The 14299-nt window shown below is 46.6% G+C and overlaps 2 protein-coding genes across 2 annotated transcripts; one reads left to right on the forward strand and one right to left on the reverse strand.

The window, feature by feature from the left end:
* Window positions 1-3264: 3264 nt before the first annotated feature.
* On the forward strand, window positions 3265-9245 carry LOC123105459 (uncharacterized). Its single transcript, XM_044527534.1, has 2 exons — window positions 3265-3569; window positions 8736-9245. The coding sequence occupies exons 1-2, from the start codon at window positions 3369-3371 to the stop codon at window positions 8943-8945; spliced, it is 411 nt and encodes a 136-aa protein (XP_044383469.1). The 5' UTR covers window positions 3265-3368; the 3' UTR covers window positions 8946-9245.
* Window positions 9246-10932: 1687 nt separating this feature from the next.
* LOC123105460 (uncharacterized) lies at window positions 10933-13252 on the reverse strand. Its single transcript, XM_044527536.1, has one exon. It carries the CDS (start codon window positions 13160-13162, stop codon window positions 11294-11296), a length of 1869 nt encoding a protein of 622 aa, XP_044383471.1. The 5' UTR covers window positions 13163-13252; the 3' UTR covers window positions 10933-11293.
* Between the last annotated feature and the right edge of the window lie 1047 nt (window positions 13253-14299).

Below are 14299 nucleotides of genomic sequence, written 5' to 3' on the forward strand. Positions count from 1 at the left end.
GCTCGCCGACTATTCATGGAGCGCGGCGCCGGCGCGTAGGGCGGAAAGTGACACGGACGCACAACCGTACGGTTCTCTTCTTCGGTTCTTGGAATTAAAGCCCGTCCATGTCGTCGTGTACCCAAATCTGCACCAAATTAATTCAGATTGCTGCGGCTACCTACTCTTCTTTTTTCACAAAGTCAAGGCCATATATTAAAGTCGTTCAAGCCTTAGAAAACAAAACAGTGCTTAGAGCATCTACCGCCGGACCCCCCCCCCCCCCCTCTCAAATGCCTGGACAGACGGCCCGGTCCGTGACCAGTAAAAAAAGATCCAAACAGACGTCTCAAACATCCGGCTTGACCGGCACCCCTCATATCCAACCCAAATATGTGACAGATATGGGGAAGCCCGGACGCGTCTGCCATGTCAGATTGATAATGGGGTCCCATATGAAATAGCCTAGAGACCCAACAATTCGACTGGCGTCTCCTCCAGTTGGTGTATGAACACCATGTGGCATAGCTCTAGCTCGCCACCCAAGGCCAAATCCAACTATTTAAGCCCGACGACGTCCCCTAACCCTAGCTACATCCACCACCTCCCTCTCTGTGCCGCTAGCCCGAGCCCATCCACTTCTCTCCTGCTCCACCACTCTTCCCATGCCGTCCGGCTACGCCATGGCCCGGCAAAAGAAGACGTCGTATGCTAGCTCATGTCGGAGAGCCGGTTCTAGACCGAGGAGGAGATTCGGGTGAGGCGTGCCACCCGCATCGCAGTCAGCTTGCCTCCAAACTCGCCGGAGTTGGAGGAGAAGGAGGAGGAGCCGGTTCCAATGGAGGTGGCGGATCCGAAGGAGAACGAGGTGGAGCAGCCGGAGGATGATCTGGTGCCGACTGCGGGCTTTGGCATGAAGGACACCATGGCAGAGTTCGTGGTCACCCAAGCGGCGGATATGGCGAAGCAGTAGGCCATCCTAAAGTCCATATCGAGAATGAGGCCTATGTTGAGGCCAACCGCCAGTTCATCTGGCAGGAACGGGCGGCCACTTACACTCTTTTCGCCGAATTTGAGGCGAAGGAGCCGTAGTTGTAGCTGTCGTCCATGTATCCGGAGCCGGGCACGGAGATAGTGGACATCTCCGACAAGGATTAGGGTAGTATAGGTTGATCTACGTACGATTTCCTCATTTGCATGCTTTTGTATGAATTTAAGGTTTCAAATATGAGGTATCCGCAGGACGTGAGCGGCCGGCTTTCGCTAGGGTTTTTGAGAAGATAAAAAGTGGGATAAACCATTGGCAAGTGGTCCCACGTGCAAGGAAAATATTACAAATTTTATTCTAAACCTGAAATTGCATGATGGCTCTAAAGTCTAAAGCCTTTAATTTATAAAAGGCACTATATACCATTATATAGTCTCGTAATTTAACATCTTATATTTCCTCTAAAGCCTTTAAACCGAATGGATACGGCACATCCTCAGGCCCTTCCCACTTGGTGAATGTTAGGCGTTTGATTCCACCTTTGATAGATCTAAGTCGTTAGTTTGGAAAAGTAGGTCTAGTTACTGTTACCTTGGCATGTGTTTGTTCTATTACTGTTCGTGGGCACCACAATATTTTGAGATCGTTATTCAGTGATACTAGCAAACAGTCCTCCAATAGCAAAGTAGTAGTTAATGGTAGTGGACAAGATTGGGCGTAAGTATACGAATGTGCCAGCCCATTCTGGCCTAGATCCGATCCCATTGGCCCATCTACTCGGACATGGAGCTAATCCAATGGTCCGAGCATGTATATACCTTGCCTCCTGCAAGTGAGGCAAGGTGCTCATCCACGTTAGCGTTAGTGGGTAGGATTTATCTTTTTACCTTTTTACCTTCGACCCCCCCTCCCCCCCCCCCAAAAAAAAACTTTTTACCTTTTTTGTTTTTTTCGTTTCCCCCTTTTATATATATTTCAAAATATTCCACCAATTATACATTTAGAAAATACTTTTATTTTAATAATTTCAAAAAAATTTCATTGTGTATTAATAAAAAGTTCACCAGGTTCTACCAAAACTGTTCATAGTGTATTAAAAATGTTCACTGTGTATTAATTTTATTATTGTGTATTTTTTAAAATTAGCGTGTATTTAAAAAGTTCATAGGGTAAAGAGTAAAGTATTTGTCGTGTACTTAAAATTTTCAACCTATATTAAGAAATATTCATGGCATATTTAAAATTATTCATATGTATTTAAAAATACTCATGGTGTATTTCACAAAGTTCATCTATTTTTTAATAATTTAATAAGAAAAGTCAATAAAACTGAAAAGTATAAAAAAGAAAAACTCGTGTACTCTTAATAAATATGTCAATATAGTACAAAAATTGGTCACATACTTTTAATGAAAATGTTTCTGCTGTTCAATTTTTTTAAAGAAATGTTCACTTCCAAAAAAATGTACTTGACCGCGTGACACATGTGGTAAGTAATCCAAATAATTCAAAAAAACATTTAGTTGAAAATAATATTATGTACATTTTAAAATGTGTTCATATAATATTATGTACATTTTAAAATATTTTCATATAGCTCTTAAGACTACTTGTATTTTACCATGAAGAATGAAGAAAATCGAACTAATTTAAAAATAAAAGAATAAAAATAGTAATTAAGAAAATGTACGAAAATTATAAAAAATAGTAAAAAGGACAAAGACAAATAAAGAAACAAAACCGAAAAAAGTGATGAAAACCAACTTCCAAATAACCCATGCAAAAAAAAACTAACAAGAGATTAGCCGGAAAAAAAATCTACGTGTAAACTGAGAAAATCTTTCAAGCATTGCTATTGTGCCTGGTCAGCGCAGGATACGTGCTACAAGTGAGATATAGCCTTTGCGCAATGGTTTAGCAACGAGTCAACGACTGACCTTGTTCCATTGAGCAAGATAGCCCACGCCATTTAAATACGAGATTTGCCTCGAAATAAACAAATGAAATTCCAGATATGTACTAGAACAAGAATTAGTACACAATAACATCATTTGAAATGGCATTATTTATTAACTAAATTTAAGGCCATTATTTATGAAATTTTAGCTAAATTTTGATATGAGTTTTTTTCAGGGTTTATATGAGTTTATTTAACATGTGCAACTCCGTTTCAACTTGTACATAATTTGGGCTGGACGTCCAATGGATACTGTCGGCCCATTCCCATTTTCAGGCTTCGGAAAGGCCTCTATCGGCTTACCAACCCAATTGCAAGGTCGTCTTCTTCAGAAAAAAAGAAGACTGTTCCCGAGAGAGAGAGAGAGAGAGAGAGAGAGAGAGGAAAACCTAGAACTCTGAAAGAAGAGGGGCAGGAGAAGGCGGCGAGAGGCGGCGGGGTTCGATGTCGATCCTGTGGGAGAAGAGCCGGGCGTGGCGGTGGCTGGTGGGGCGGACGCGGGACTCCAAGCCCTTCTTCTTCACCTTCGCGGCGCTCTGCGGCGTCGTCCCCGGCGTCGTCGGCTACGGCGTCATGCAGCTCACCAGCTCCCGCAACGACAAACTCGAGGCCCACCTCCGCTCCAACGCCCGACCGGAGACCACGGTGCGTCCCCCCTCCCCCTCTCAATCGTTTAGCAGATCGTGCGCCGTGCCTGATTTGTCCAGACGAGTAGAAGAGTGTGACCAGAAAGGGGATAAATATGATTTTGTGCCGTGCTTGATTTTTCTTGACGAGCAGAATGGGACTAGAAAGGGGATATAGTTTTGTGTTGGATTCCTGAAGGTTTCCTTCACTTTTCGTTTGGGAACTTGAGGCGTGAACAAGAAGAGACTCTGGGCCATGTGTAGTGTAGGTACCAATTGCCTTGCAGATTTTTCTTTAGTGATGACAATACCATAATCTGATAGTCCTTGCTATGGATTGCAGTAACCTGTCGTCACAGTGGCTTGTCATTTGCAGCATGAATCAGTTACTTTTAGTGTCTTGCCTTCTGCGTCAATCGTTGAACCGTGCTATAGTGGGCACGACATGTGCAGCGAGGAGAAAAATATACATAGGAAGAATGGGGGAAGATGTAATTGTTGTTGCTTTTCTAAATAAACTACAATTGCAAGGATTGTACAGCTCCATTTAATATTCTTAGATAGGAAATCAACCTATCACTCCTAGCCTAAAACTATGTGGGCTTGACTGAACTTTCTATAGTTATCTGACTCTAACCAACAGGCTCAACCCGATTCCTAACCCTCTCTGTCATCCCAGTCCTCTTCTGCCTGCACTCATGCGCCATTTCTGCCAGCAGAACATTGCAGCTGCCTTCTCTGATATTGCCAGCCAATACATGTCCGTAGCACCTGCGTATTGAGCTAAATGGTAAAACTCTGTGTGTGAAGATAATTCCATGCGTATTCGTGTTGATCCATTCAGATTTTGGTTAAATAATTTGCTGATTAGCGGATATCCAGCTGGATTCTCATGCAGTTGATGCCTTTGATTCAGGAGCCTTCCGATCTCATCTGCTCGTTTTGGGCTGAACACATGGTTCTTTTTCGCCCTTTCTCTCTATTTGTGTGCCCCCGCCCCCTTTCCTCCTCTTTCATCCTAGGTTGCGTGCTTACACCATCCGCCCATTTAGTGGTTGCGATTGTCAATGCTGGAGCACAATGAGTTGCCTTTTCTTATGTGCTGCTGCTGCTGCTGCCTTGCCCTGTGTTCGTGGGATATACCTGTGTGCACTATGCTGTCACAAGTGAACGTCCATAGATCAAGTTATAGTGGGTGTCCATGCGTTAGGCTGAGTTAAAGTTTCTTTTTTGGTTAATTTGCTATTTGAATAACATGACTTGGATGACTTAAAAATTAAGTTTGAAGTAGGGAATACAAGTTGAAAGTGTTTTCTGATGTTGATGAGTTGAGAGTTTAGATTCGATGTGAACGTTTCCCAAGTTGATGATCTGAAGAAAGGGAAGGGGCCCTTTAAATCCAACTGGTTAGCCGTGCAATAGGAGTTCCCTAGTTCAACTTATTAAGAGTGAAAAGATTTCCCTTGAGAAATTATCTGTCTCTTGTGCAAGTAGCAGCATAATCTTGTAGTGAAACTGCAGCTAAGACTTCCTGATGTCTTCCACCTATGAGCCATTACACGATCAATCTTGGATAGGCCAATGATGGTTCCTAATATATCTTTGCTTTTTATCAGTTGAAATGTGCATAATGTCATCATAGTATGCATCATTTCACCTTTGTGTGCTGTTGTCTTATAGAAATGTATCACTCACGAATGTTATCTTGGACACTACAGACAGAGAATGCCGAATGTGCTGTGTGCAGTTGATGCCTTTGGTCTCTGGAGCCTTGTGATCTCATCTGCTCGTTTTGGGCTTTCTAACAGCGAACTGAACACATGATTCTTTTTCCTCTTTCTATCTATTTGTGTGCCCCTCCACCCCATGTCCTCCTCTTCATCCTAGGTTGCTTGCTTACACCTTCCACCCATGTAGTGGCTGCCAGTGTCAATACTGGAGCACAGTGAGTTGCTTTTCTTATATACTGCCTTGCTGTGCGTTTGGGAGATATACCTGTGCGCACTATGCTGCCACAAGTGAACGCCCATAAATCAAGTTATAGTGGGTGCATGTGTTAGGGTGAGTTTAAGTTTTTGTTTGTTACTTTGCTATTTGAATAACATGACTTGGGAGACTTAAAATTATGTTTGAAGTAGGGGATTCAAGTTGAATGTGCTCTGATGTTGAGTTGAAAGTTTAGATTTGATGTGAAAGTTTCCCAAGAAGGGAGCCTTCATCCAACTGGTTAGCCGCGCAATAGCAGTTCCCTAGTTCAACTTATTAACAGTGGCAAGATTCCCTTAAGAAATTATTTGTATGTCTTGCAAAGTAGCAGCATCGTATGTTGAGATGGATGTGTGGCCACACGAGGAAGGATCGAGTCCGGAATGATGATATACGAGATAGAGTTGGGGTAGCACCAATTGAGGAGAAGCTTGTCCAACATCGTTTGAGATGGTTTGGGCATATTCAGCGCAGGCCTCCAGAAGCTCCAGTGCATAGCGGACGGCTAAAGCGTGCGGAGAATGTCAAGAGAGGGCGGGGTCGACCGATTTTGACATGGGAGGAGTCCGTTAAGAGAGACCTGAAGGATTGGAGTATCGACAAAGAGCTAGCTATGGACAGGGGTGCGTGGAAGCTTGCTATCCATGTGCCAGAGCCATGAGTTGGTTGCGAGATCTTATGGGTTTCACCTCTAGCCTACCCCAACTTGTTTGGGACTAAAGGCTTTGTTGTTGTTTGTTGTTGCAAAGTAGCAGCATAATCTTGCAGTCTAACTGTAGCTAACTGGATCATCACACGGTAAATCTTGTATAGGCCAACGATGGTTCCTAATATGTCTTCGCTTTTTATTAATTGAAAAATGAGCATAATGCCATGCATAATATACGTCATGTCACCTTTGTGTGCTGTTGGTTTATGGAAATACATTACTCATGAATGTTTCCTTGAACACTACAGACCGATAGAATGCTGAATGTGATTGAAAAAATTGCCTTCATTACTCTTTACAATTTGCATTATGTATGCTAATCTGGTGATAGCAATGACTGTATGCCCCAATTATTGAAAACATGGTGATAAATATTCAGACAGGGGCATCCTCATTCCGATTGCTTAGCTACAATCTTATTTCCCATTTATTGAAAAATATGGTTATCCGCACCGGGTAATCCTACTTGAAACAGAGATACACTTTCTTATATTGAAGAGGGAAAACTAGAAGACCATTTCAGAAATACAGAAGAATAGGTGAAGAATGGGGGAATGCCTAATTGTTATTGCTTTCCTAAATAAATTAAAATACAAGGATTGTACAGCTTCATTTAATACTCTTATTAGGAATGAAACGACCTATCACTCATAGCCAAATACAATGTGTGGTTGACTGAACCTCCTATAATTATCTGACTCTAACCAACAGGCTCAACCCGATTCCTAACCCTCTTTGTCTTTGTCGTCCCGGTCATCCTCTGCCTGGACTCACGCGCCATTTCTGCCAACAGAATGTTGCAGCTGCCTTCTCTGATATTGCCAACCAATACATCTCCACAGCACTTGCATATTGAGCTAAATGGTAAAACAGTGTGTTTATGAAGAGAGTTACATGCATATACACATTGATTCATTCAAATTGGTCAAATAATTTGTTGATTAGCGGACATACAGCTGGATTCTCATGCAGTTGATGCCTTTGATCCAGGAGACTTGCGATCTCATCTGTTCATTTTGGGCTGTCTAATAGGGAACTGAACACATGATGGTTTTTTCCTCTTTCTCTCTATTTGTGTGCCCCTTCACCCCCTTTCCTCCTCTTCATCCTGGGTCGCGTGCCTACACCTCTTGCCCATTTAGTGGTTGCCAGTGTCAATGCTGGAGCACAGTGAGTTGCTTTTCTTATGTGCTGCCTTGCCATGTGAACGTGCGACAGTGTATAGGCCAATGCTGGTTCCTAATATGTCTTCGCTTTTATTAGTTGAAATGCACATATGTGATTGTTATTTTCTCCTTCATTACTCTTCGCAATTTACATTATATGTGCTTATCTGGTGATGGCTAACATGGTGATGACTATTTGGATGGGGGCATCTTTATTATTGAAAAATATGGTAATGGCTATTCGGACAGGGTCATCCCATTTGAAACGGAGATACACTGTCTAATATTGAAGAGGGAAAACGAGAAGACTATTTTAGAAATACAGAAGGGCAATGGCCATGCTTGAGCAACAAACCTTTAAAAGTTCATCTCAAAATCATAATAGCCAGACCAAGAATTGACTTGCCAGCATTTGACCACGGATTGTTGGCCCATGGGTGAGTTCTCATGGCATAGGCAGCCAAAATTTTGACAACAAACCAAGCAAGAACCAAAATATCATTGGCTGCCAATTTTTTAGCATGCCTAATTTGGGCACCAACCAAACAGCCCTTAGCCCTTTTTAATCACAACATTTACAAAAATAATAATTTAATCACAACATTTACAAAAAAAGGTATGCTAGTTACATTAAGTATGTAGACATGTACCATAATCGCTCCTGAATCACATCAGTAGATTATTGTTTGCTGTGTGTACTAAAATATGCAACTGTCATTTTGACACTTCGTTTGTGCTGGGAGATATCATATAAGTGCCTCTTGTTTGTATATCTCATCTGTCCAGTTTTATTATGATAAGATAACTTCTTGGTCTACTCTGTCCGCACTGTTTATTCTGCTGTGGCAAACTATCCGGAAGGGATGGTTGTGCATGAAGACACTGCGAAAATATGCTTCTAGCAGAATCTTCGTGGGAAAAAGTTGTGTAGCTTAAATAAGTAAATATTTTGCTAGAATATCTAATATCTAGGTTGATAAATTCTGAGGAAGTTAAACACCCTAGGTTAATATTTTCTTTGTCTACTCCATGGTTATACCATGGTTGAATATTTGCTGCATTGTGCCAAGCATTTTACTGTATGTTGCCAAACATTTTCTGGTTAGCAGCTCAGCATATAGTAACTCTCTTTGCCAGCATACCAAGGAGAATTTAGAACATCTATTTGCCCGGGAGATGTTTTAAATTTATGCTTACTTCCTAGCAGACTTATTATGCACATTTGTTGTGGTTTGCTGGTGTTTCTCCTAAACATTTTATAGAGCCTTACAGCTATTGCATTTATGATTTCGTTTCCACTAACTTTGAACACTCAATGAAACAGATGATGGGGCAAGTCAACAGGGAGAGACTGGCAGAGTTTCTCGGAGAGATACAAAGGAAGGAGAACACAAATGACAGATACGTTGCTGCTCTTAAAGGCGAGACGCTGACAAGGAAGCGCTATGAACGTATCCAGCCCGTCCCCCAGCAGGCTGCACAGGAGAATGCGAAGGACCAGCAAGCTACCAAGGAGAGCGCCAAGGCAAAGTGAATGGCGCATGTTTGATGATCGGGGTGGGTGAAACGTGCTTCTACTAAATGAATATAAATGGGCTGTAGCTCCAAAAGCTTCATGAATTGCGAACCTTTTTTTGTGAGCATCATTATCTACTCGCCTTTCGTTTAGTCGTGGCACTGCTCCATAGAGAAAAACAGAGAAACTTTGGTGACGGTGTTGAATCTTGTAAATGTTTTACCTGCGTGTTACGTGGTAATATTCTAGGAACCTTCACACTGTTCTTTTGATATCCTGGTGCGTCGTTGCGTCATTTATTTATTTCACTTAGTAAAATATCCTGCCTTACTCTTTGTTCTTGATTAAATAATAAAACTTCGATGCTGGTGTTAAATCTTCATATATATTTTTATCATTGTGCTCCGTGTTAATTATTTAGCACAATTCATACACTGTTCAGTTGATATTCTATTCTTTTTTGAAGAACGAGGTTCTCTCCCCTGTTCCATTGCAGTTAAAATGAAACCACATCTTACATTTAGTTGTTCAAATCACCCTCCATCATATAGACCCGCACCCAGCGAGCTCTCTTGTGACCTCCCGTGGCGTCTGGCTGGCTGAATCACGAACTCGTGGATCGTTCATGAGCTGGGGTATGTTGCAGGCAGGCCAGAAATTTTGGGTTCCCGCACTAAAACCATAATTCAAAACAGAGATGGAATTCCTATATATAAATCCCCCCCCCCCCCCTCCCTATAGTCTAGAAATGAAAAAACCTAGAACCCTAGAACAGGGAGCAGATCATCAGATCCATGCGGCGACCAAGTGACGTGATCCGCGTGGACGAATGAGAAAGGCCGCCTCACTCCTCTTGCCCACCCGGTAATTTAGTTGGAAGTTGACAGACAGACAGTAGTTCATTCTTGGTTCTTGCCTATGTTATTTGGTGAATAATAATTTACTATGTTCATTTCATGTGTCTTTAGATGGAGACCAAGCTCATGGCGGAGTGCGAGAGGCACAATCAGCACTTGTCTGACAGTGAGATACTAGAACTGGGCAACAGAATCAAGCTGCGCGCGCACGACATGATGGAAGGAAAGGCTGAATGTTCCGGCGCGTATGCCGCCGCAGCTGCTCTGGTGGCATGTTCATGATCTTGTATTTGTCGCAGTATCGTTTCCCGATCTACTAGCAGCAGCAGCAGGGTGAAACATTAATGTGTGTGGTAAAGTTTGTTTGTGCTGAATCTAGTGACGAGGAGGAGCCTGCGATGGAGAACGTACGGAATTTTGGTTTGTCTAGTAGAAACCTACTGGTATTCTTTCAGAATGTAGCAACTGCCCTTTTTGTGCTTGTGGCCGGCGTAGGTAGTTGCCTAACCTTGGGAGAGAGTGTGCCACAGAAGAACGTTACTAGTGACAGAGCCAAAGCTCATACACCTCCTCTCCTCAAGTTGATGAGACACACGCAGGCAGGGGATAACAGAGATGAAGATGGGGATGATCCTAAACATGGTAACAGCCAAGGACATTGCTGCCATTAATGAGGGACATGAGAAGATGTGGCGAAAACAACAGATGGAGCACGAGCATTCGGCCGGCATCAGGTTGCAAGTTTTAACTACCGGAGCATCTTTGATAGAGGTGCAAACTGGTGATCCTAAGAAAACTCTCCGGTCCTCTTTAGTTCAAACAAATGAACTAGCCTTTCAAAAACAATTTGATTTTGAAATTTTGGGCCACTTGATTGGGTTGTAGGGTACTGCTCCCTCCGTCCCATAATATAAGGGACAGAGTTGCTGACAAGCTGGTCGTGTAACTTCCACGAAAGAACAACAAGAACAAATTATTGGACTTTGGAAACCAATTTCTTGTTGGATAATTTCATCAAGATCAGCAACGTTGGTTCGACCAAACAAACTCATCTTGCTATTGCTGTTTGTCTTGATGACAGTCGGCACCCATGAGTTGAGTTGAGAGGGAGTTTCCGCTCAATTCCTCTTCATAATGAGCTACTGTAATTAAGCAGCTTAGTACTAGCAAGTTTACACGTCGAAATCAACAACACTGTCAACTTGGCTGTGCTCCCTACTCCCAACGGGACCTCCCATCCACTGCTACTTCTACTTACAGTATGTAATTCAGTCGCCTTCCTTTTCTGCAACATGCCACTGACAGCTACCCATGCATACAGCAGCGAAAAAAGATGAGCACCTCTCCGTGTAAAAAAAAAAGTAAAAACAGACGGCTACGAGTACCGAAAGTTACAGAGTCTAGGTAGTAAGTCAAGCTCCTGCAGGCTGCAGCTGCTTCCTCCCGTTGACTGCACTTGGCCGAGTCAGCCAAGAGCCCCACATGGCACCGAGCGCACCTGACAAACTACTACTGCTTGCTCCCGTTGACCGCGCTTGACTCGGCGGGCCGGTGCTCCGGCTCGCCGTCGGCGTTGTCGGCGTCCCTGAACTTTGCGTAGATGTCGCTGCGGTAGAACTTGCGGGTGCGCCAGACGAGCAGGAGCGAGACGAGCGCGCCGGCGACGGTGGCGGCGGTGATGATGAGGAAGGCGAGCTTGAAGCACTGCACGCCGATGCAGGTCTTGTCGCCGGCGCCGTCCAGCGTGCCGCCGTGCTGCCTGGCGGCCTCCACGTCGTAGAGGTACCCCGCCACGCGCACGTTGAGCGCGTAGGCGCCAATGGGGCTGGCCACGGACCCGAAGTTGTAGAGCGTGGAGTAGTACTTGAGGCCGAAGAGCTCCGAGATGATGGCGAACAGCAGCGGCCACTGCGCCCCGAAGCAGAACCCGATGACCACCGACGCCGCGTAGAGCGACTGCGGCACGCCGAAGGCGATGAGGAGGTGCCCGACGCACGCCAGCAGCAGCACCAGCGTCAGCATGAGCGGGCGCGGGAACTTGTAGCGCGCCAGCACCGCCTCCGACGCGAACCCGGCGGTGACCCGGCCGGCGTAGTTCCAGATGCTGATGAGGGAGATGAAGGTCTTGATGCTCTTGGGCGGGTAGCCCAGGGACTGCCCGATCTGGCCCATGTTGTCGATGGCCGTCAGCGTGCCCCCCACGCCGCAGATGGTGGCCAGGAACAGCACCAGCATGTCCACGCTCACCAGCGCCTGCAGGATCGTGTAGTCCTCCCCCTGCGCCGGCGGGCTGAACATCTCCTTTAGGCACGACGACCCGAAGCAGCTGCGGGAAGGCGACGGCCGTGCCGGCGAAGCCAACGTTGCAGCCGACGTTGCGGCGTCCTCTGTTTCTGTCTCTGTTTTTGTGGTGGCCATTTGCAGTTGCAGGGCGGCTGGCTTGTCGACGGTCACGGTCGGAGGCACGAGGAGGAGGGACTCCTCGAGCTCCCTCTTGATCCTGTACTCCTGCTTGACGACGACGGCGAGGGGGAGGAGGAGGATGAGCATGAGCGCGGTGGCGGAGACGACGAGGGCCGGGTGCGAGAGGTCCAGCTGGTTCTGCACCACGATCATGACGAGCAGGTAGGTGGCGAGCGCCATGGAGATGTAGAGGAAGCAGTAGAAGGGGTCGCTGGTGGTGGCGGCCGTCTCCTCCTCGCCGCCGCGCCGGACGGGGCGGTGCGGCATGATGCGGACCGTGTGGACGAAGACGATGCAGACGGCGGCGGGGAGCCACGCCACCAGCAGCACGAGCGACTTGGCGTCGTCGCCGTAGATGGCGATGTAGAGCTGGGTGAAGATGGCGCCGCTGAGCCCCACGAAGCCCTTGAGCAGGCCCAGCACGGCGCCGCGGCTCCCCGGGAAGTTCTTGACGCAGGTGACGAGAGCGCCGGTGTTGGTGAAGGACTGGGAGTTGGCGCCGACGCAGATGTAGACGCACATGAGCCACACGGGCGGGCGCGCCGTGCGGCCGTCGATGGCGAGGTAGATCATGAGGTAGCCGACGAGGTTCATGGCGGCGCCGATGGCGAGCACGACCCAGGGCGGCGTGACCTCGTTGATGAGGCCGGAGAGGACGCCGACGTTGGCGCCGAGGTCCTTGAAGAAGGCGAAGGTGTTGAGGGTCTGCTGGTCGTAGCCCAGCGCCGACTTGAGCACCTTGGAGTAGAGCCCGAAGATGTAGGTGGCCCCGGAGGCGGAGAGGATGAGCAGGCAGGCGAAGACCATGAACCAGCGCCCCAGCACCACCTGCCGCGCGAACCGCGCCGTCGCCACCTCCCGCACCGCCGCCGCCGTGCACCCGTCGCCGCCGGACGCCGAGGAGGAGGACACCATGGCTGGCTAGCTAGCTAGCAGCGTGAACGCCACGCTCTCCTCTCGCACGCTCTTCGTGTGTGTGTGGCAGTGTGGGCACGCGCTGCTTGTCTGGCTTCGGGCGCGCGCGTATGTATATAACGGAGCGGAACGGAGTGGTGGCTTGGTGAGCAACGGGTGGACGGCGATCCGATCGATAGCTAATCGTCTTGATTAATGTGGCTGGTTAGGTTAATCGTGGATTGATTGGGAGAGTGTGACAGTGTACTCTGTGTTTGTGTGACGACGTTGACTTGCAGGTCTCCTGACTGTGCCGCCGAGGATAGTGGAGGAGCACGCGATGCAGGGTGAGCTTCCTTGCCGGCCATGGCGTGCGGGCAAGTGACGTGCCCGCTGACTGATGCTGATCAGGACAGCCGGGCCCGCCGGACCAGCTGATCGTCCGGCGGCCGGCGACCAGAGGTTCTTTTTTTTTTTTGAGGATCACACGGTCATTTTATTGCTCTATAACAGGAAGTACAATAGAGGGATCCCATGGCTGGAGTAGCCATAGGAATCGACCATGTTCGAGTGATAAAACACTTTTCACAAGATTGTAAGCTTCTATGTTTGTTGCTCTACCCTCGTGCACAAAATTAACATTAAGAAAATGTCTCGATCGCACCTTAATCTCCGTAAGAACCGAGCTATACTCGCATCTACTACCTTCATTGATGTTCTTGATAACTGTGGAAGCATCACATGCGATAATAACTTTCTGAATGTTTAAATCCTCCGCCAAAGTCAGCGCTTCACAGCATGCTATTGCTTCAAGAGTTGCTGGGTCGGTGCAATTGTTCAATACCCTCGCTGAAGACCCCAGGTACTTCCCTGTATCATTCCTGCATATGACGGCAGCTGCTCCCTTTGATCCTATCTTGTTTGTACCACCATCAACATAAATTTTGGCCCAGCCCTCCGGCGGTGGCCTCCATCTCGGCGCTGCTGCTTGTAGATTTGGAGCAGCTTTATCCAGTTTTGTGTTCACCATTTGAAGGTCGGCAATGAGACTGGTAACAAAACCATGAATAATCACCGGGCTTTGGTAGATAGATTCATGAATTGCCTTTCCGCGCGCACCCCAGATCGCCCAAAGTGTCAATAAAATTTTGATGAATT

The sequence above is a fragment of the Triticum aestivum genome, chromosome 5A (genome assembly GCF_018294505.1).
Source record: "Triticum aestivum cultivar Chinese Spring chromosome 5A, IWGSC CS RefSeq v2.1, whole genome shotgun sequence".
NCBI classification, from domain to species: domain Eukaryota; kingdom Viridiplantae; phylum Streptophyta; class Magnoliopsida; order Poales; family Poaceae; genus Triticum; species Triticum aestivum.

Excerpts from the sequence above, each read along its gene's own strand:
- LOC123105459 (XM_044527534.1), top strand. The coding sequence starts at position 3,369 with ATGTCGATCCTGTGGGAGAAGAGCCGGGCGTGGCGGTGGCTGGTGGGG. Across the intron at positions 3,570-8,735 it reads ACGCCCGACCGGAGACCACG|ATGATGGGGCAAGTCAACAG; the intron begins GTGCGTCCCCCC and ends TCAATGAAACAG.
- LOC123105460 (XM_044527536.1), bottom strand. The coding sequence starts at position 13,162 with ATGGTGTCCTCCTCCTCGGCGTCCGGCGGCGACGGGTGCACGGCGGCG.